This window comes from Centruroides vittatus, unplaced genomic scaffold (genome assembly GCF_030686945.1).
Source record: "Centruroides vittatus isolate TY-2023 unplaced genomic scaffold, ASM3068694v2 contig_620, whole genome shotgun sequence".
In the NCBI taxonomy this organism is placed as follows: domain Eukaryota; kingdom Metazoa; phylum Arthropoda; class Arachnida; order Scorpiones; family Buthidae; genus Centruroides; species Centruroides vittatus.
Genome location: NW_027122381.1, coordinates 2,721,697 through 2,744,131, shown reverse-complemented (window position 1 = coordinate 2,744,131; position 22,435 = coordinate 2,721,697). Strand labels below are relative to the sequence as shown.

General features: G+C 30.5%; 1 protein-coding gene across 5 annotated transcripts in view; it reads right to left on the bottom strand.

Annotated features, from left to right (window-relative positions):
- The window catches only part of LOC136979446 (protein lin-54 homolog), a 168,863-nt gene that overhangs the window by 63,261 nt on the left and 83,167 nt on the right, over window positions 1-22,435 (bottom strand). For 4 of the 5 annotated variants that reach the window (XM_067275455.1, XM_067275452.1, XM_067275456.1 and 1 more), the window contains exons 7-9: window positions 17,173-17,399; window positions 17,015-17,086; window positions 2,320-2,465 (exon numbers count right to left, since the gene is read on the bottom strand). In XM_067275455.1, coding sequence (XP_067131556.1) covers window positions 2,320-2,465; window positions 17,015-17,086; window positions 17,173-17,399 — 445 coding nt within the window. The remainder of the gene's footprint in view (window positions 1-2,319; window positions 2,466-17,014; window positions 17,087-17,172; window positions 17,400-22,435) is intronic. The other variant, XM_067275453.1, reaches the window with a different exon arrangement.

The window sequence follows — 22,435 nt, the reverse complement described above, 5'->3', positions numbered from 1 at the left end:
GGAGTGGATATCTTTTGTCACCCTGACCTAAACGATGTATTAAATAAAATAAATAAATTACAACTGAGCCGAAATTTATTATATTGAATTATTACTTTTAGTCGCATATAGGTTTATTTTTATTATTAATAAAGGTTTTATGTAGCATTTTTTGTATTTAATAAATTGAAAACAATCTTGTAATCAGCATTTCTGGCAATCAATATAAAGTTCAATTTGCACATTACTGTAATAGTTTATATACTATAATGACAATAAAAATGTAGTAAATGTTTGTTTAAATAATAATTTCAAAAATTTGTATTAATTTAACTTTGAAAAAGAAAAAATGTAAACACTGCATATCTTTGGTTATGAAATCCTGAAGCCATGCATTAGCTGAATTATCTTAAGTACAAAAATTTCTACAGTCATCATTAGTAGTGATCTAAGCATTTATTTACCATAATAAGTCATGCTATCATGATATGCAAAATAATAAAGAATTAACTTTTTCTGGGCAGTTAGCATGCCAATAGGCATATATCATGTAACTTTTTCATTAATCGATGATGTCGGCAATGTCCTTCGGTGTAAATTAAAAAATTAATCAAAAAATTTGATTAATTTGCATTATATTTGAGTTTTCCAGCGATCTTAGCTTTGATTCGCTCTTCTGTAGGTTGATTGACTTTGTTTAAGCCAGTAAGTGTTTTGTTACCACCCCTGGGCCATAAATACTTTGGTAAATACATCCCCCTACCATTCTATAGCAAATCTTCGCAGTTATCTACACAGTTGGCTGAAAACAATCAAAGGGAAACTCCTTCTAAGGTTTTATTGGGTATCTTTTGTCTTTGTTGACATTACTTTAACTAATCACAGACTTGTGAAAGGAAAAAAATTGCCATGAAAAACCCTGCCTCCAACCTTCAAAGTAAAAAGTAAACAATTGCAATAAATTTGCTTTTTAAATTGTTTTTTAGCTTTAATTAACTAATTTAATGTACTTAGACATTAAATTAGCTAATTCGACAATATTTAGGTGAGTAAATATGTTTTCAAAACTATCTAGCAACAAATAATTCCAGGAAACTTCACCTCCCTATAGTAAGTCTATGGAAGATCTTCTTGCTGTTAATTGTTTTTAAAATTTTTGTTTCTACACCTATTATGCTCTAATTGGTAATTTATATTATGACTGAATCAACTTCAACGAGACTTTTTTCAGAACCATTTGGTCTGGATTTTCCTGCGAAGAACCAATCCATGTGATTGGAGTCAGAATGTAAACAAACATTAAAAAATAACTAAAATTCTTTATTTTAGAGCATAATTCTACTAGTTTTCATGTTGTTAGACTCTACTTTGACAAAAAGATTTATCAAAAGCTTCCAGCTGAAAAATTTACCGGAAAAACTCATTACTTCCGGATATTGCGTAATCACACGAAAAAAATAACTAATCGCTTATTATAGTGTATTATTGTATAAAGTATTGAAAAAAATATATAAAAAGTGTCAAATATTCACTATTTGAAGCAGAAATATATGTTGATAAACTTTGACGGGTTGCTTCACCATAACAATCAACTCCTCTCCCAGCTAAGTAATTTGAGACGTAGTGTAAATAATGGCAATAACTTCTCCCCTGCTCTAGCTTAGAAAGCTGCAGTTTGTTTTGTTTAAAAGAAGACAGATGTGTCTAACTAACAAATGTTCAAAGTTCAGTGAATCTCTGTAAATTAACTTTTTTTTTCATTTATTCGTAAAACAAATTTCAAATTTTAATATTATTTTAAATTTGTATTAAACTAAAAATTAAACAAATGTAAACTGTAATATGTTTTTAATCAAACACAAAAAACATATTGAATATAGCACAATTCTGAAGCAAAATATCACAATTTAAAAAATTATCCAAAAAATGCACCACATGATGAATTCCACCTAATTACTTTATGTTATTTTTCGTCAGTCCAGAAAAAGTTAAAGATCATTAATCATTGAGAAATATATTATGAAAGAGAAATTTTAAATATGTCTTAAGTAAATATCTGTGAGAAAAGTTTAAATCATTCTTTTGATATAGTGAATTATTAGAAAGTTTTAAATATGCAAACCAAAAACAATTGAAAGTTTGCAACATTATAAAACTTTTCAAATATTGTTATGTCTATCATACAAATTAATTATAAAATTGTACTTCAATACATTTTAAATTCAGGTATCATAAACCTATGAAATGTCACCTTAAGAAATGCTTTAAGAAAAAAATAATTCAAAAATAAGCAAAATATTACATTAAAAGATTGAGTGATATAAAAAAGCATACTTTTACCTATTTTTGGATGAAAGGCAAGTGGGTTTCTATCTAAACATGCCTTAATTGCTTTCTGTCTTTCTTCTTCATGTTCCAAATTATTGAAACAGTTATTACAGTTGCAATTATTGCAGAACTCTCCATTTGCAAAACAATCACAGTAACTGTCAAAATAATATAATATATTTAAATGAACTTTCAAGCATTACTAATTTAATAAACAATGGCTATCCAAATTTTTATTGAAGAAAATGTTAGAATATTTTAGTACTATTTTATGTTTACATTTACATTTAAATTTATTTCAAATGCAGATGAGATAGAAATGTTCAAAATGAATTTTTGAAAATTAATATTTCTCATTAATTTTACCATTACTATTATAAATATGCAACAGAAAAGAACAATGAAATCACTGCTTTTCATTTCATATTATTTTATAATTTCTCAATTTTTAAAGTTTGTCAAAAGTAAAGATTAAATCAAAAGTGAAAATAAAACAATATGTCAATTTTATTTCTAATACATTCTGTTATAATGCTTATTTTTGGTCTTTGGATCATTTCTGAGAATCGGAAACCTGTATATTTGGTGGAAGACTACAGCTATGTACAACAATGTATAAAAGTATTTTCATGATATATCAAATTCAGTTTTAATCATATTCACTGTTATCTTAATGGCAAGAAAAACAAAGTAGCCTTTCAAAAATTATAAAGTACTATTCATATAAATAAGGATGAATACAATTTAATTTGTCAATGATCTGCTTGGGCTTTATCATCATCAGCATAACAAAAATTTAATTACACTATTGATATTATTTTAAAAATATATAAAATATTGGGCCATTGCATATAAAATAGCCAGTTTTTAAAAGTTAAGCTTTCCAGCCTTCTAGTTCAACTTTTTTCCATGTGAACAGTGCTGTATGTTTGCAATTGAAAGAACACACACATTATATGTGAATTAAAAATGTAATCTCATTTACATTGTGAATTCCACATGTTTAAGAGTACTTTTTCTGATGGCATAAAAAAAAGGAAATCAAATAATTTTCTTTTACGAGTATATGCAGGGACATAATGCAGCTGAAGCAACCCAAAATACCAATGAAACTTTTGGTGAAGGTTCTGTGAGTGAGCAGGCCACCAGGCATTGGTTTAAAAAATTTCATTCTGTGAATATAAATCTCAAAAATCAGTTTTGAAGAACATTGTCAAATCAGAACATCACCTGACTTCTGGGAAATTGCAGAAAGTTGAATATACTGGACATTATTCAACCATTTCCCTATGTCTAAACACATTAGGGAAAGTCAAGAAGTTTGACAAATGGGTACCACACAAACTTAGTGAGAGAGATAAAGAGCATCATTTGGATGTCTGAGGTTTTAATTATTCGTGACAAAAATGAAAGTATTCAATTGAAATTCTTTCCCATCCACCTTATTTGCCAGACTTTTTTCCAACAGACTATCACTTTTTTATATATTTAGACAGTTTTTTTGGCAAGGAAAGTCTTCGAGGAAGAGGGGACAATAAAAAAGTACCTTTAACAACTTTTTGGCTTCTCGTTCTCGCAATTTCTATCGAATTGGCATTAATGCATTTCTATTGCATTAACGCCAATTTGATAGAAAAAATGTATTAATGTTGGTGGATACAATTTTGATTGAATATGTAAGTTTTAAATTAAATTAATAAATGTTCAAAGTCTGAAGTAAAAATAGGTCATTTCATTTGCAACAAACCTAATAAATCAAGTAAATTTTCAATATAAAGAATAATTACTAAAATAAATAAATTAACATGGCATTACTTTTTATTGTAACATTATAATTTAACACATTCAGCTGATCATAAACTAACAGTAGGTCACAATGCAAATTTTCTGATGTTAGCATTCACTATTGGTGTATCATATTTATAATATAATGAAATCCTTCTTGTGCATTCACAATTGCAGCAAAATCTGGTGGCAAAATTCTAATTAGCACAAAAAGGACAAAAAGACAGACAATATCAATTTTAAGAATTTAAGATGGAAAAAGACTAAAGATTATTTTGGTACACCACAATGTACAATACACCAACTAAATGAAAAGATAAAACATTATCTTTGCAATCATTTCTCCAATCAAAAGAAGCAAGGAACACTTAAATTATAGAAGTCTTGTATCTACATAATTTCATAAATTTTTATTTATATCCTAGGTCAATATTTTTATATTGCACTGTATGAGAATTGTTATAAAATAAATAAACAATATTCCAAAGACAGTCCAAATGCTTTCAATATCAGTGCAACTTATTTCATTCAAAGATTCAAACCATATTCTGAATACAATCAATTTGGTATAACATGACAATTAAATTCCTACGAAATCTTGTGTGAAATCGTGTTACATGGATATAAATACCAATATGAAGATAGAGATTACATTCCAAAAGCTAACATAAATCTATCATATTTGCAGAAATAAAAGATCTTGCATTAATACCAGTTCTAATTTTCTGTTAATTATTTCTTTATTGGACTGCAATTTGAAAAATTATCATTGTTGTCCATCTACTATCTGTCCTTCCTTAATCTCAAGAATGGCGTTAGATAGATGAAGGTAGAGACCAGGTATAGAAAGCTTAGGAGCAGGAGGCCCTGATTAACTATATATGAACTTCTGGTTTGGACCAGACGTTAACATTATTCCAATTCAAAAATTTCCCCCCAAAAGGAGTTAGTTAGATGACCAGCATAACTCTATTGCTAACAGGAAAAGTATGATATACAAGGCAAGACACTACTAAAAAACTGAGATTGTAGTGACAAATAATTACGTTCTGGAACTGTGACAATGTCACAATAAATAATTGCTCATTATCTATATTTTTGCTTCATTTAGATTTAAACTTTTGGCAACAAATGATATTGTTTTTATCATTTTCCTTTTTTGAAGCATTATTTTAAAATTTCATAACTTTTAGTCTCACAAAAATCTTTAAAACTTGACACCACATGTTACAAGGAATGTGTGTGTTATGGTTGAAATGTAGTAGATTTTTTATATCAATCAAAAACTTAACATTGAGCTTATTACAGAAATACAAAAATTTTAACCCCAATCACAGTACATGAACACAAGTTGCATAATTATTCTCTACAAAAAATTTTAACAATTTGCAGAATTTATGGCAATTATGAACTGCAATAACAATCTAATTGATGTAATTGTTAGAAAAGTGATTATCACATTTGTCCTAACCAAAAAAGTGATCAAAACAGAAAACTTATGCTTTGACCATTTTATCTAGATTTATGAATGCTATTTCAATTCCTTTGTCTATCTCCTGCAAACACAAATTCTAATTAGTACATTTATAGTATATAATTAGTACATGTATAGTGCATTACGTTAATTTTTAATTACAAAAATCAATTACTTTTACTATTTGTGGCCAATGACAATAAATGTAAACAAATTTGTGCAGGGATTTTTAAGTTACTGCATTTTTTGAAAAAACTTTCAAAATTTTTTTTGCATTCAACCACGATTGAGGTTAAAATTTCTATATTTCTGTAATAAGCTCAATGTAAATTTTCGATATTAATGTTTCAAATTGAATTGGGTAGATATAAAAATATCTACCTGATTCCAACCATAACTCGTACACTTTCCTTGTTGATGTTTTAATGAAGATAAAAGAACAGTTGAATTAAGGAAACCAAAAAATTTTTAATAGATGAGAAATGTTTTCAGACTATTTACAGTCAGATTTCAGTTTGTACATGTTTTGGAATTGAATTTTGTTGTTAGTCTACCAAAAGTAAAGATCAAATTGAAAGTGAAGATGAAACAACAACAGAATCATATACAAATTTTGGATACTTATTAGAGCAAGTCTCTTTTGAGTGTGTTTTTTTCACTTTCATTAGGCATAATTTAGTATTGAAATTTAATTCATAACAAAGAAATTATTCCAATACAATTTGAAAGAAAGATTTTACTGATACCAGAAAAATTAATAACTGATTTAAATAGCAAACCAAAATAATTTTTAACAAATTTATTTACCTTACAACTCAAAGAAATATATGATGTGATCAATAAAAAATTGGACTGTTCCTACTATTTGACAATAGCAGGAAGTACAGTCTTTTTTGCCAAGCGGGATTGCAGCCTTATGTACTAATATTTGTACATCAGTTTTCCACGCAGTGATGAGTTTTACAAACCAAAATACTTGCTGCAAGCAATTTCACAATGTAGTGTTGTGATATGATTTTAGAATGGACTTGAAAACTGAGCTAAAAGCAAATGTTAAATTTTTCATTAAACTTGGGAAATATGCCACTGAAATCTTTGAAATGTTTTGGGAGGCCTACAGCAATAAAACCATGTGCTTTGAGTGATACTCAAACATTTTAAAAAGCATCAAATGGTGCTGGAAGATAATGAAAAGTCAGGATAACTATGTACCAGTCCAACCTCAAAAACATTAATGAAATTTAAAAAGTTGTTCATGATAATCATCAAATCACTCATCAGAAAGTTGCTGACATGTTGGTATTTCATTTTTTAGTGCTTAGGTGATCAAAACAGTCAATCTGGGCATATATTGAATAGAAGAACCATCACATCACCAACTATAAAGATCTTTTGATACATACCAGAAAAATTTAAACAGGCCACTGCTGATCAGTGATGCACCCAGAGGAGGGCCAAAGGGCCATGGCACCCTCCAAAGAGAGGGGAAAAATACTAGAAAATTTTCCAAACATCTTTTCCTAATTAAAATTAATTTTTTCTTTACATTGTATCTTTTATTTCTATACTACTTATGAATTAGCAATCATATAAGATGAGAATTTTATTGAATTTGCATAAAAAATTTTTTAAACGGTTTAACTTGGCTCCTCCAAGATTAAATCCTGAGTTCACCAGTGTTGATGACCCTTCATGTTAAGGATCACTGCAGGGGAGGAGTTGAAAATTTTTATGGCTATGACCAAGCAGAAACTAGCAGCAGTCAAGTCAGAAATGCAACAGAGCTTGTTGATTGATTTTGACTAAGAGGATTGTGTACTAGGAATTTCTTTCTACTGATCAGACATAGCAAATTCAGATTTTTACTGTAATGTTTTCAGGTGACTATGTGAGGATATTCATTGTAAAAAATTGAAACTCTAGCAAAACTGAACCTGATGCCTTCAGGGCAATGCTTACACAAACATCCTTTGAAATGTGAGCATTTTTAGTAGAAAATAGTTCTTTCCCACCCTCCTCCTTAACTCACTAAATTCAGCCACGTGACTTTTTTGTTCTCCAGAATAAAAGTGAAGCTCAAGAGGTGGCATTTCTATATGATCAAAGAAATCCAGGCCTAATCACAACAGGCGCTTTGGAACTTTAAGACAGACTTTGAAGAAGCAATTGACACTTGGAGGGAGATCACTGTATAAATGCATGACACTTTTGACTACTTTGAAGAGGAAGGCAGTCAAACTTAAATTAGTCAAGTGTTAAAATATTTATCACAATAAAAAATTTTTGAGATTTAACATCTCATCTTCTGCTCTAACTCTACTAATATAAACATCCATAAACCCAATTCTTAGATTAATGTCACATTACATCAGGCTATATTAACAATACTAATTACTAATTAAATGTCAAGTAATTGGGCCTAAAGGTAGGATTTGGTGCCATCTCTTCATAAATTTAATAATTATAATTAAATTAATATTTTAATAATTTAGAAAATCCTAGAAGAAAATCAACCTAAAGTGGAACTTGAACCAACAACTCTTGCTTGTTATGCAAATGCATTACCAGTTATGTATCTGAACTGCCATTCAATCTTTGCTTCCAGAACTGTTAATTTAGATGTAACAACCATACTGGTTACTCATGGCTCATGGTGCAGACCACAGTGTCTATAGTCTGTAAGACCCACCATTGCACGCAGCCTGCTTTCACTTTATCCCCACATGGTATATATATATATATATATGTTATGGACAAAGTGATTAATCGGGATTATGAATAATGACAAAAAGGGCAGGCAGTGTAATAAATATTGATTAATTTATCAAATTGACCGGTCATTATGAATACTGCTATCACCTAGTCGGGCAAAGTGATGATAATAAGTTGAGGAATGATCATCCGACATACGCTAGCTAATCAGCACTCAGTTGCGTGTGCGTATCGTGTTTAGTACCGAATTTAAAATTTGATTAAAAAAACCTCCACTTATTTCATTTAGAAATATTTATTTTTTGTGAATTATTTCAAAGTATTTTAAAAAGAACATGTAATCTTTTAAAACTAAGTACTATTAACTATATTAATTAAATGGCAAAATTTTACCTATGTGCACCATCTTGGCAGTGGTCGCGACTGTTTGTGCTCTCGACGGATTTCTCCTGGAGGGAAGCCACCAGCAGGCCGTCGATTCTTTAACATTACTAGATATTGATACATACCACAGTAGAGACTCGTTAATCGGAACCCCGGTAATCGGAATGATTTTCAGTCGGACTGTGTCGTGCCGAATTGAACGTTTTTGATACTAAGATTTACTTCTAAAGTACAATTTTCATGTTTTTATATTCTTCAATATATTTATTTTGTTTGTACAAAATGCAGAAATAATTTTTAACGATACGATAGCCTCGATTATTATTATAAAAATTTTCGTTAGGCTTAAAATCGACGAAAATTCAACACGAAGCGACACGCAACGGAGAAAAATTTGAACATCGGACAGGTTAATATATTTATTCGTACATAATCGGTAATTGGAACAAATCACTAATCTGAACAACCCCAGTCCCCAATTGATTCCGATTTTCGGTTCTCTACTGTAGTTATTGATACACGTGTTCAAGAACTACTGTGAATAAATAACTAGTGACGTTAAACAATCGATGGCCTGCCGGCGGCTCCCCTCTGAGAAGAATCTGTTGAGAGCACAAACAGTCGCAACTGCCGCAAAATTCGGTACTAAACACAGTACGCATGCGACACTGAGTGCCAATTGGCTAGCGTATGTCGTATGATCACTCCTCAACTTATTATTATCACTTTGCCCGACTAGGTGATAGCAATATTCATAATGACTGGTCAATTTGATAAATTATTGAAATTTATTACAATGCCCGATTTTGTTGGTCACTATTCATAATGCCCGTATTAATCACTTTTGTCCATAACACACACACACACACACATATATATATATATATATATATAGATATATATCATATGGGGATAAAGTGAAAGCAGGCTGAGTGCAATGGTGGGTCTTACAGACTATACATACATACATACATACATCTATATATACATACACACACAAATATAAACATCCATAAACCCATTATTCATAAAAGGCATTGACTTAAAAATCAAATTTGTGGATGCTTATATTTGTATATATACCATGATGGATTAAAGCAATAGCTGGCTGAGTGCCATGATGGGAATTAACATGTTAACTGCCTCAACATATTTTTTTTTATCCACTGTAAACCAATATTCTCTAACAAAAAAAGAAAAAAATTGACATAACTTCCAGAAACTTATATTATGATCAAATATTATAATATTGGGTCGAACTACAAAGTTAGCATATGTATGTGTGCATGATTGCCAACTGGTCAGATGGCACTGGGTTGATCTTATTTTACCTCAGTGCAGTGTGACCCACCAATGGCTACACCTTTTTTCATTTCATAGTAATTATTATGTTATTTTTTATTTTCATGTAAAATGTTTCAACATATATCAGTCAAATCATTTATTTATTTTGTATACAAAAGGAAATGTTGGATGACAATTGATCTCTACCCCTCCATTAACAATTGAAACAAAAATCCTAATAAATATACATTATATAATGGCTCAAACACATGGAAAATACAAGTGTAATATTTATAACCATGAGTAAACTTAGACATATGCATAGTAAAATAAATGTATATACATTTAAAAACATTTGATTATACACACAAATAAACAAAAACAAGTAAATATGACAGAATACATTAACCTATCTGATGTTCAAATTCTTCACCATTGCCTGTGATGCCATGTTAAATTTTTGTTGATGTTAAGCCTAATGAAAAGTACACTTTTTTTTTTAAAAAAGTAATTGTAAAGTAAAAGTAAAAGCTATTTCATCATCCAAAATTATATTTTTATTTTTCACAAATAAAAAATATATATTAATAAATATAAAAACAAAAAAAAATTATATTTTGGAAGTTAGTTTTAATATAAAATTTATAATGACTAGCGACATCTTGTTCCAAAAACATACCGATACTGTAAAGAGATATTGTAAGAGGTTCAATGCAAAAGGAATTACACTAAAGTGTGATATCCAACAAAACAACTTTAATTTCACAATAGAACAGATTATTTATAGGTTCCCGCTCTTTGTGGACTTTCCAAGTCTTTCTGTGTTAACAAGACAACAGCAATTAGCGTAATTAATTCCGTCACAAATTCCCAATGCTATTGATACACAATACAACTTATCCTATGATCGTGAACAATTCTTAACCTAACTTAAAAACTAATTAGAAAATAGATAGATAGAAGAGGAAGTGAGAAGGATTGATAGGAAAGGGGTACCCAATTTCTCGATATGAATTCTCGTTCTGACTTCCAAGTTACTCGTACGTTCTATTCTCCCTTTTCTCTCCAGAATGATAACTCTCCAAGGAATTTACCTCCAGTTCTGGCTGCTTAACTTTCGCATGGATCTCCCACTCTAAGGACCTACTCGCCAGTGCTCGTCGATCTCGAAACTCCCAAGCCTTGCTGGTACATGTCTTTCTCTCTCCGTGTCTGGCCAAAGAATGTCTACTCGAAGTGGGGCTTTTGCCCTCCAGCTTTGATGTAGCCTATTCATGTCCCACACACTGGTGGGAAAGGATTGAGTCAGAATTTCTTAGAAGTTTGGAAACAATAGAACAAAGGAAATTGGACAGGGAAACAGGATTTAAAGATATAGAATATGAAATTAAAACTATACACAAAAAAAGGAATGGCATACAGCCACAATATCTCAGGTCAACCGGTTGAGGTCAGAGGTCACAACGCTAAAATATGTCACGAATAAAACAAGATAAGTTAAACATTATAAAAAGTACTACAACAAGAACTTTTAAATTGCGTAAAATCATAATATAAAAGATGTTCAACTAAACTCATACGTTCAAATATCCTATAAAAAATGAACAATGGGATAAAGATAAATGATAAAACAATATAAAAAAACATGACATATCACCAAAGGTACTCTCAACCTTAGCCAATAATTATGTATTAGACCATTAAAAAAATTCACAACATAGGATATGATCAAAGTATTTAATTCTTTCTGTTTGGATTGGTAAACTGAGCCTAACTTAAGCTACATCTGGGTTATCAATATAGGGCAAATGATAGACTGTATTTAGCAGCAGGTAAATTTTATTAATTTCCTTAATAACTTTGTTGAAAAGGGAGAGCATAGTCATTGACCAAATAAGTAAACTATAAGTATTTTCTTGGCATAAGGTTGCTGTTGAGAACAAATCACACAGGAACACTTTTACTGGAAAAAGGTTTGTTTATTGATGGAAACAGATATGCATTTCGGGCTTAATGCCCCTCTTCAACATCAGAATAAAAACCCATAAATTAAATGAATCTTACTGCCCACTGGTTGACATTAAATTTTATGTTCTTTACAACTTACAGAAATTCCTTAAAAATAAACTAAATATATTTGATAATTCAATTAATAGCATTAAAAACTCTGACCAGTTCATAAAAAACCTCCAAAATCTCAATATAAATAAAGATATCAGAACGTTGAACCTGGATATAAAAAACATGTACCCCTCCATCCAAAAAGTTTAATATCAATTAGTCAATAATTATTTTATTTGTAATATTAGTTTCTTTACACAATTAGATGGTATCTTTATGGGCTCTTGCATCAATCCAAAACTCACTGAACTGTGCATGATTAACATTGATAATATTATCCACAAACTACAGGGTATAATGTTTTACAACTGTTATGTTGACGACTGCTTTGTTTAATCAACCCGCATACTTCAATACGCCAACAATATCCAGAAGAATATATGTTTCGAAATAGAAAATGAAAATAACAGCAAACTTAATTTTTTAGACATCACTGTACTAAGACATGATAATTTCATTACCTTTAAAAATATATAAAACCTTGTGACGTCAGTAAAGTAATAAATTACCACTCTAGCACATCCATATATATTAAAAAGAACATATTCAATATGTATGTCAACAAAATCAAAACATGTACAGTACAAGTGATACTTCTAACCAAAACATAAAAATAGATCAAATTTATCACACTTTTCAATTAAATAACTACCCAAACAGAATTATCAACAAATGGCTACACAACCACTCGTCAGGTCAACCCAAACCAAAACTACAAATAATTTACAAAAAATTAGATTATACCACTACTATTTTTGAAAATATCCAAAGAACACTAACACCACATAATATCATTTTAGCACCCACACTAAACAATAAAATCAAAAATTTCTTAAAAACCAAAGAACAAACTAATAGTAATACTGATGTTTTATTAAATAATAATCTTGTTTACAGCTTCACTTGTACATGTCACCCAAAGTACTATTACATAGGTGAAACTAGCAGAGCATTAAAAACCCATATAAAAGAGCATATAAGAGTGGTAAAGTATGATTACACCAACTCAGCAGTCGCCACTCACTGCAACCAAGCTAGCTGCGAGATCTCGTTCGACAGTGTCAAAATTCTTAAAAAAGAAAAAAAATATTATTAAAATTTTATGAACACATTGAACTATAACTTCAAAACGAACCTGTTACCGGTGTAAATCTTGCGAAAATCGTCCTACGAGTGTCTGACTAACGTTTTCGAACTTAAAACAGTTCTTCTTCAGGTGAAGATGGAAGAATTTGAAAGATAGAATAGAATGTTTCAAATCGAACCGCTTCGTTTAATTCCGTCATGGCTGACATGCGCAGTAGTGTCCGGGTGTTGGTTTTCATCTATGCGTGTCTAAAAGGATTTGCCAGGCCGATGAAATGTCGATCTCTTCTTTTTGGTTAATGCAGATATTATTACAGCTCGTTTTATATATAGCGACCGCTTCTAACCATTTTATATGTTCCGGGTGGGGCGTCGTTACGGTGATTTTAGCCTTATCTAGTTCTGCGTTGATATCTTGATCAGGTGCGTATATACTTAGCGCCGTGTTGAGTTTTCGGTGTTGTAGGTCAGCTTGGTGTTCTTTTAATCTGGTCTTTAACGAGCGCTTAGTGGAACCGATGTAAACGAGCTCCCTTTTCCACTAAGCGCTCGTTAAAGACCAGATTAAAAGAACACCAAGCTGACCTACAACACCGAAAACTCAACACGGCGCTAAGTATATACGCACCTGATCAAGATATCAACGCAGAACTAGATAAGGCTAAAATCACCGTAACGACGCCCCACCCGGAACATATAAAATGGTTAGAAGCGGTCGCTATATATAAAACGAGCTGTAATAATATCTGCATTAACCAAAAAGAAGAGATCGACATTTCATCGGCCTGGCAAATCCTTTTAGACACGCATAGATGAAAACCAACACCCGGACACTACTGCGCATGTCAGCCATGACGGAATTAAACGAAGCGGTTCGATTTGAAACATTCTATTCTATCTTTCAAATTCTTCCATCTTCACCTGAAGAAGAACTGTTTTAAGTTCGAAAACGTTAGTCAGACACTCGTAGGACGATTTTCGCAAGATTTACACCGGTAACAGGTTCGTTTTGAAGTTATAGTTATAATACCCGGTGTCAGTAAAGAGCAGAGCAGTACTTTGAACACATTGAAATTATTAAAACTAATGAAATGTACAGAATGAACCTAAATACAGGTGCAATCATCAATGACATCTGGCAACCATTGCTACCTAAGCAGCAAAGCCCATTAAGATGTACTACCTCCCTCCCTCTATTGTATCCCACTGTGTAGGTCAACACACCAAACACTCAGTGTACAATACAGGGAATACTCACATCTTTTTAACCTCTCCTATCTGGTCTAAGTTTGTTTTCTCTGTATATTTCATCAGAATTATTTCACACCCTACAGGTATTCTGTTATTAATTTTATAAAAATTCCACCTCTTAATTATACACTTAATTTTAGATTTAAGTTTATCTCCTTTTTATTCTAGCACTTGTTATACTGTTCTAATGTGTATAAAAGGGTGGAGCTAAAATTCTTTTAGCTCCATTTTCCTCCCCTTTTTTCACCTATGTCTTCTCATGAGTTGTCAAAAATGATACCTAGATCATATAAGACTCAATTAATATTAAAAATGTACACTAAATATCACAAACCTGATATCTAGTATACATTATCAAAGAAATTTAAGTATTTCTTTGAAAATGTATACTAGATATCAGGTTTGTGATATTTAGTGTACATTTTTAATATTAACAGGTTATGTTCACTATAATGCTTTAGAAGGAAGTTGATTCAACAATTTTTCTCTATTTTCAATAAAAGTTGATCTTTATTATTCTTTCCTTCATTCAAATCCAAAGATAACCTAAAATTTTTCATATTGGTAAAACCTCAGATGTTCCTGAGGCATCATGTATCCATTAATACAACACACACTATTTTGCCAATAAGAAAAATTGTAATATAAACTAAGTAATAGTGTGACACACTGGCAGTACATATGGCAAATTATGAAAAGTTGAATGTAACATACCAGAACATCACATGACATTAAACGTGTTAAAAATTTTTAGAATGCCATTTAGATCCTTATGGAAAGTTTGAATGATTCAAACCATATTCAAGACAGTTTAGGAATGGTGATTAGAACAAGTATTTGAAGTTAAAAACATTAACCAAATATCAAAATCAGCCTTTTTTTAAACACTTAATGAAACATCAAACATCTTCTATTGCTGAGAAATGTTCATTAAATGAAACACTAACAATTTCAACTTAATAGAATAGGTCATTTTCAGATTATACCTGAAGATAAATTTATAGGCCAAATTTAGTTGCTCTTTGATTGCACCTCGTATTCAATAGTCAAAAATAAGCACAAATTCCTAACACAGACATCGCAACAAAATAAGAAAAAAACGATTAGAAAAATCTCAATATTTTAACAGTTGGCATATTAACAGTAAAATAAAAAAAAGAAGAAATGTCAAAAAATAACATTAACATAATAGAAAGGTTTTTTCATACAAAAATTCAAAATACTGTGTTATGTAAAATTTTCCACATTTCTTCAAGACCATGTTGTAGAAGTTCTGTGTTATACAAGTGTTGCCTGTATATGTTAAATTTTGAATTTGAAATATGTTATTAACCAACTTATTATTATTTATAAGCTTATGTTAAAATGCAACTCTCCTATAAGCAAACATAAATATGTTTGTATTTTTCTTAACTTTCAGCAATTATTGGGCTGCAATTTGAAAAAATTATAACCCATAAATTCCCATTGTCATCTGTCCATCTGTCCTTCCTAAATCTTGAGAATGGTGTTAGATAGATGAAAGTTGAGACCAGATATGAAAAGCTTAGGGGTACGAAGCTCCAATTAACTATTTATGAACTTCTGGCTTGGATTAGATGATGATTGGCATGACTATTCTTATCAGGAATAGTGGGATGTACAGGGGTAAGACTACTAATTTAAGATCAAGAACATATATTTTAAATTAAATAAATTAAAAATTGCTGCCTGGCATTGTGACAATGTCACAATAATTTTTGCTCGTGATTATTGAATTTTCATTGAAAACAATGAAACTGATTCTACGAAGTGGGAATAAAATGCTGGAAGTTGTAAACACAATCTAATAATAATATTTACCAAATTTGTCTCTTCAAATTTGATTAATGCAATTTGCATTCATTATACTTTCATCCTTTTTCAAAAAACGTAAATATTCACATTAACAACACATAAGACATCATTTAATGTAAATGTAAACAAACTTGCCCTGTTTGCATTTGTCATTTTAAATCTGTACAGCACCCTCTATAGTTTGTTGGAATCACCAATAGTGTTTTATTATCAACCCCATCTTAAAAAGAACAAATATTTTTATTATTTATGTCAGGATTTTCTTAAAAAATTTGAAAATAAAATTAAGGCAAAAAAATTACTTTTATATATAAAATATATTATTTATGATAAAACTTAACTGATAATTACTAGAATGCTTTATTACTGTTGTTTTGTGAACATGATATCATGGGCAGAAATTCAATCTGTTCTGAAAGTAATTTAATAGTTAAAATGATGGGTATAATTACTGGTAGGAAACAATTTGTTGCCTAACATTCCAATCAAAATAAATATCAGCTTTTTGAGAATTTATGAACTGACAATCATTACAGAAATTTCAAATGTATATGGTTGAATATTGGATGGCAAGAATCACTGATATGACATACATTTAATTATTATAAAAATGATCAAAAAATTTCCTTATAAAAATATTGACTTTATTTAAGAGGAAAAAACAATGAATCAAAAATTCTTTTTTACTAAATATATTAAAAATTACAATTAAGTCATATTTTATATGCTAGAATAAAGATTTTATTACAATAATTTTAAAAATGAAGAACTTACAGTTTCAAACATTGAGATTTTGTACAGTTACATGGTTTACGTGGTCTAGAATCTCCACTTTCTGTTGATCTACTGAAATATATTTAACAATTAGTTTTTAAACAATATTGTTGTTATCTTCATGTCACAATCCATAATAAAATCATAAAAACTCTTACCCATTAATATGATTTCGTGAATAAGAAGATAAGGTTTGAGATGAATTGTGATCAAACATTTGATTGGTTGTTGCAGCTGCAACTGGTACATAGTTTGTTTGTTGAACATTAGAATTATTATTGTTTCCTGGAGTTGGGGAAGGTAAAATATTGTGAGGCTGAACTGACTGAATCAGCATTTGTGTTCCAGCTAAAGTATTTGATTGAGACTGATTTGTTTGCTGTAACTGAGAGATAAAAGAATTATTAGAAAAAAGACTGCATATAAACAAATACATAATTTAAGGATATTCAGAATATACTATATGTTAGTAAAGCTTAAGATTATTCAATATTAACAGAATAACTGAAATGCTTAAACTAAATGTAAGTTGAAGATTTAATTTATCACACTACACCTTTTGTGTTGCCGAGATAGTTTTATTGAAAAACTAATGTTTTTGGCCTTCTCTATAGGCCATCCTCAGGCTTAATGAGAGAAACAGAACATTGGCGTTCCATTAAATAGAATACATATATTCAAAATTCAAAACATCGACAACGGAAAAAAAACAAGAAAATAACTGAAAAATAATACATACAAATATAAATATACAATAAAATCAGACATAGTAATAGAAATAAAAAGTAAAAAATAAAAATAAATCTACTAGTAATACTTTATATAGGGTCTTTCAACAAGAGGTGTCATTTTAAATCAACAGAAAAATGCAATATTTTCGTGAAAAGTGGTGATATTTTTATTTTAATCCAAAGTACAAACTCTGAGGTTAGTAATGGAACACAATATCAGGCAAATGTCCTCCTCAGCTCTTACAAATGGTCATTCTTTTGATGAAATTTTTCATTATGTTTTCACATAATAGTGACTGTATTTCACCAATAGCAGCTGTAATATTGTCTTTGAGTGCTTGAATCATTGCTGGAGCATTGGTGTAGACTTTACCTTTAACGTAGCCTCAAAGAAAAAAGTCTAATGATGTTAAATTGCTTAATCTTGGCAGCCAATTGAAGTTTCCATTTCTAGAAATCACATGTCCTGGAAATTTTTCATGCAATAGAGCCATTGTTTCACAAGCTGTGTGACAGGTGGCACTGTCCTGTTGAAAATAAATGTCGTCTGCATCTATAGCATCAATTTTAGGCCAAAAAAGTCAGTCAACATCATTTCAACTCAGTCAGTCAGTCAACTCAGTTTCAGCCACACTCTCAGCTACAGTGGCGATATTTCCAGGTGATTTAGCAGAACTAGCACGAATTGGAGTGTTCACACTAACTTGTCTGAGACATTCAAATTTATTGATTAAATTCACTATAACTGTGCAAGAAGGCACTTGATGATGACCAAAAGTAGTACGAACTTTTCGACCCATCTCCGCAATATTTTCACCGTTTTTGTAGTGAATTTTCACTATTTCAATGCATTGTGCGACTGTGTATCAATCAATATTTGAAAACCTCCTAGTTTTTACTTGTCAAATGTCACCGCAATGACAGATGTATGTTGACAGTTGAAAAATGGCGAGAAATTTAAAATGACACCTCTTGTTGAAAGACCCGGGTATTACTAGTAGATTTATTTTTATTTTTTACTTTTTATCAGAGCCAGCCCTATCATAGGGTGAACGGAGAAGTTGCTTCAGATGCTAAGTCCTAGAGGGTGCCTCAGTGGTAAAGAAAATTAAAGGAAAAAATATACAGTAGAGCATCGATTATCTGACCCCCGATCAACCGTCACATCGGTTAACCGACCACGTTCTAGTCGGCAAATTCAAATGTCTGCTAGTGATGTGGCGCTACAATATTTGGCTATGTCTTGGCTACTTTAATATTATTTTTGTTAAATTTTTGCGTGTTTTAGCTGGAAACACTGGCTCGACCATGAAAGGGAAGCCAGTATTTAAACCAGGCTTAATTTTCTATTTTTCTTTATTTCTGTATTTATTTTGTGCAAAATAAAGAAATAATTTAATGATTATTATTATTTAAAAAAAAAAATTGTTAGGCTTAACATCGATGAAAATTCAACGCGAAGTAGGTTAATGGCGATATACTAATATACTATACTAATAATGTATTTTTTCATACTTTTCAGTTATCTGTTTTTTTAGTTATCCGACCAACCTCAGTTTCCAACTGAGTCGAATAATCGATGCTCTACTGTATTTTTTTTCACTTTTCGATATATTGATTGCGAGTCTGTGACCAGTATGTGAATAGCCTTATCTGTTAAGATGCGTGCGGGTCGACTGCGTGGGCAGAGTTCCAACCCCGCCTCGGTTACATCACCAGTGTTGCCGCCACAGGCACTGCTGTTTTAGTTGGAGAGTCCATTTCGAAGCGCCAGCACTACCGAGCATGTTCCCACGCTTTCTGTGTGAATTTCACTTGGCGGCTGACATGTGAGTAAGTATTTTTTTATTTGTTAAGGTATTCTTTCATACTTTACAGAGATACCTATGAGATGTACTGTACCTACTTTGTATTATAAAGGTGTCCCAAAATTTACATAAGATTTGAATTAAATAGAAAACACAGTTTTTTTTTTTTTAAATTATAATTTCTTTATTGAATCATAAAGTACTGTACCTTAGGTCGACTCTTGCAGAAGACAAGCTTTCTGATCTAGCCTTGCTGTCCATTGAAAATGATATAGCTCAGACATTATTGTATGAGGAGATCATAAAAAAATTTGCAAATGCAAAAGTGCGTAAGCAGAGATTCAATTAAAATTTGTTCTTCGGGTGATTTGAGTAGTTTATTATTGTTGTTATTATTAGGAGCCAGTAGCCTGAATAGTTAAAAATTTTATAAGTATCATTACATTAATTAGTGAACATAATAAATAAGTACCAGTACCAACATTGATAATGCTTATTGATCTTGCCAACGAATATTGACTGAATTTTCATTTACTAGTTAGTAAAATAATACCAATGAGTGATCTCATTATAAAAGTAATACTTGTGATAAAGAAATGTACCTTAATCCCACATATATTTTTTTTTTCATTCTATGAACTGTTCCTATAGGTATTGTGAGGAGTGAGGTGCCAATGAGTACGGCTGTTTTCAATTAACAAATTAAACAGATACTTAATTAAGATGTTGTCCAGATTTTCCAAGTTACTTGCTTGCATGCATCACTGGTATAAATCAGGGGCAACCAAAAGGGGCTTCATAATAGGATCTCGCTCCATCCTAAAACTTGCCTCGAGCCAGCACTGATAAACATAGTAGTAAATTGTTAAGGACTAATTGATGAAACTTGTAACTATAAACTAAGACAAGAATATGAGTTCATGTTAAATTTTTTGACTATAAATTTCCATGCTGTCGGTAGGCTGTCTGCGTCCCTTGCATTTATGAATGCCTCTTTCAGTTTGTTTTTGTAAATTTCAATTTTTTCAGTGGGGTTTGCTAATGTTGGGGAGCTCAAGGGTTTGACAATAACCACTTCATCCCATTTTATTATTGAGCCATTGAGACTTTACATCAAACCAATGCACAGCCTGCTTTACATTCCATCGCAATCAAATGATCCATACCGTTACAAGCTGGCAGCATTCCGAGCTCTAATCAGAAGAGCCTTTCCGTATTGTGACAGTGTTGTTGATAGGACAAAGGAAATTGATAGAATTGTACAAGTAGCTGAAACCCTAGGATATAAAAAAGGCACAATAGCAGGAATAGTTAAAAAATACAAGATGGGCACAGAAAGAAGTTCAAAACACGATCCCAGTAAAGTCACAGAGTTTACATACAACAAGAATATGAAAGGCATTATGAAAGAAATTGCAAACTGCAAAGAGGCAAGAATGGTTCTAAAATGTGCTTAGAACCTATATACAATCTTAAGAAATGATAGAGATCACATTAAAAAGAAAGAAAAAGCAAGAGTGTACCAAATTTCTTACGAGAACACACAGCAAGGAATCAAAAGAGACTATTGGAGTCACAACAAGAAACTTGGGGATAAGACTTAAAGAACGCAAATATGACATCAGAAAAGGCTCCAACTCAATAGTACTTTCGCAGTTTGCGCAGATCCAAAGCTCAATAATAAAATGGGATGAAGTGGTTATTGTCAAACCCTTGAGCTCCCCAACATTAGCAAATACCGCTGAAAAAAAATTGAAATTTACAAAAGCAAACTGAAAGAGGTATGCATAAATGCAAGGGATGCAGACAGCCTACCGACAGCATGGAAATTTATAGTCAAAAAATTTAACATGAATTTGTAGTCTTGCTTTAGTTTATAGTTACACGTTTCATTAATTATTCCTTAACAATTTACTACTAAGTTTATATAAAGTATTACTAGTAGATTTATTTTTATTTTTTATTTCTATTACTATGTCTGACTTTATTGTATATTTATATTTATATGTATTATTTTTCAGTTATTTTCTTGTTTTTTTTCCGTTGTCGATGTTTTGAATTTTTGAACATATGTATTCTATTTAATGGAACGCCAATGTTCTGTTTCTCTCATTAAGCCTGAGGATGGCCTATAGAGTAGGTCAAAAACATTAGTTTTTCAATAAAACTATCTCGGCAACACAAAAGGTGTAGTGTAATAAATTAATTATTTGCTAAGCACATTCTGTTTAATGTAAGTTGAAGTTTTGTGAAAAAATGTTAGTTTCAAAAAGTATTCATCATATCTTTAATTCCTCAAGTTCAAAATATATGGAATGTTAATTCTAATAAGTGGATAACATTTTAAACAGAAAGTAGTAACAACCCATATTGTTAAACTTTTAATAAAACTTTTTATTATTATAAAAATTTTTTAAAATTTCTCTAATAATAATAAAGTTATATTAAAAAATTTAATAATATAGTGGTGTTACTACTCTGTCTAAAAATAACTTTTTTTAAAAAAAAAAAGTTAAACTGCTGTAAATACAAGCTGAGTTTAATTTATATAAATTAATTATAGACATTTTATAACTTAAAAGTTAAATTTATGAATTCTTTAAATATCTACCATATTTTCTATTTCCAAAAACATTAATGTTTCCTTTAGCATTTATTTAACAACTAATTTTATTAGATCTGATTAATTATATTTTTTTAGTTGCAGTTTAACTGACATGCTGGGCAATCCACAGAAATACGATACTAGTTTCTCAGAGATTGCTTGCAATTAACTAAAAATAACATTTATTTTATTTAGTTGTTAAATCTTTATTTATTGAGTTAAACACAGTTTATCTTCTCACAGATTTTGGAATAAAAAATGCTTGTTGTATTAATGA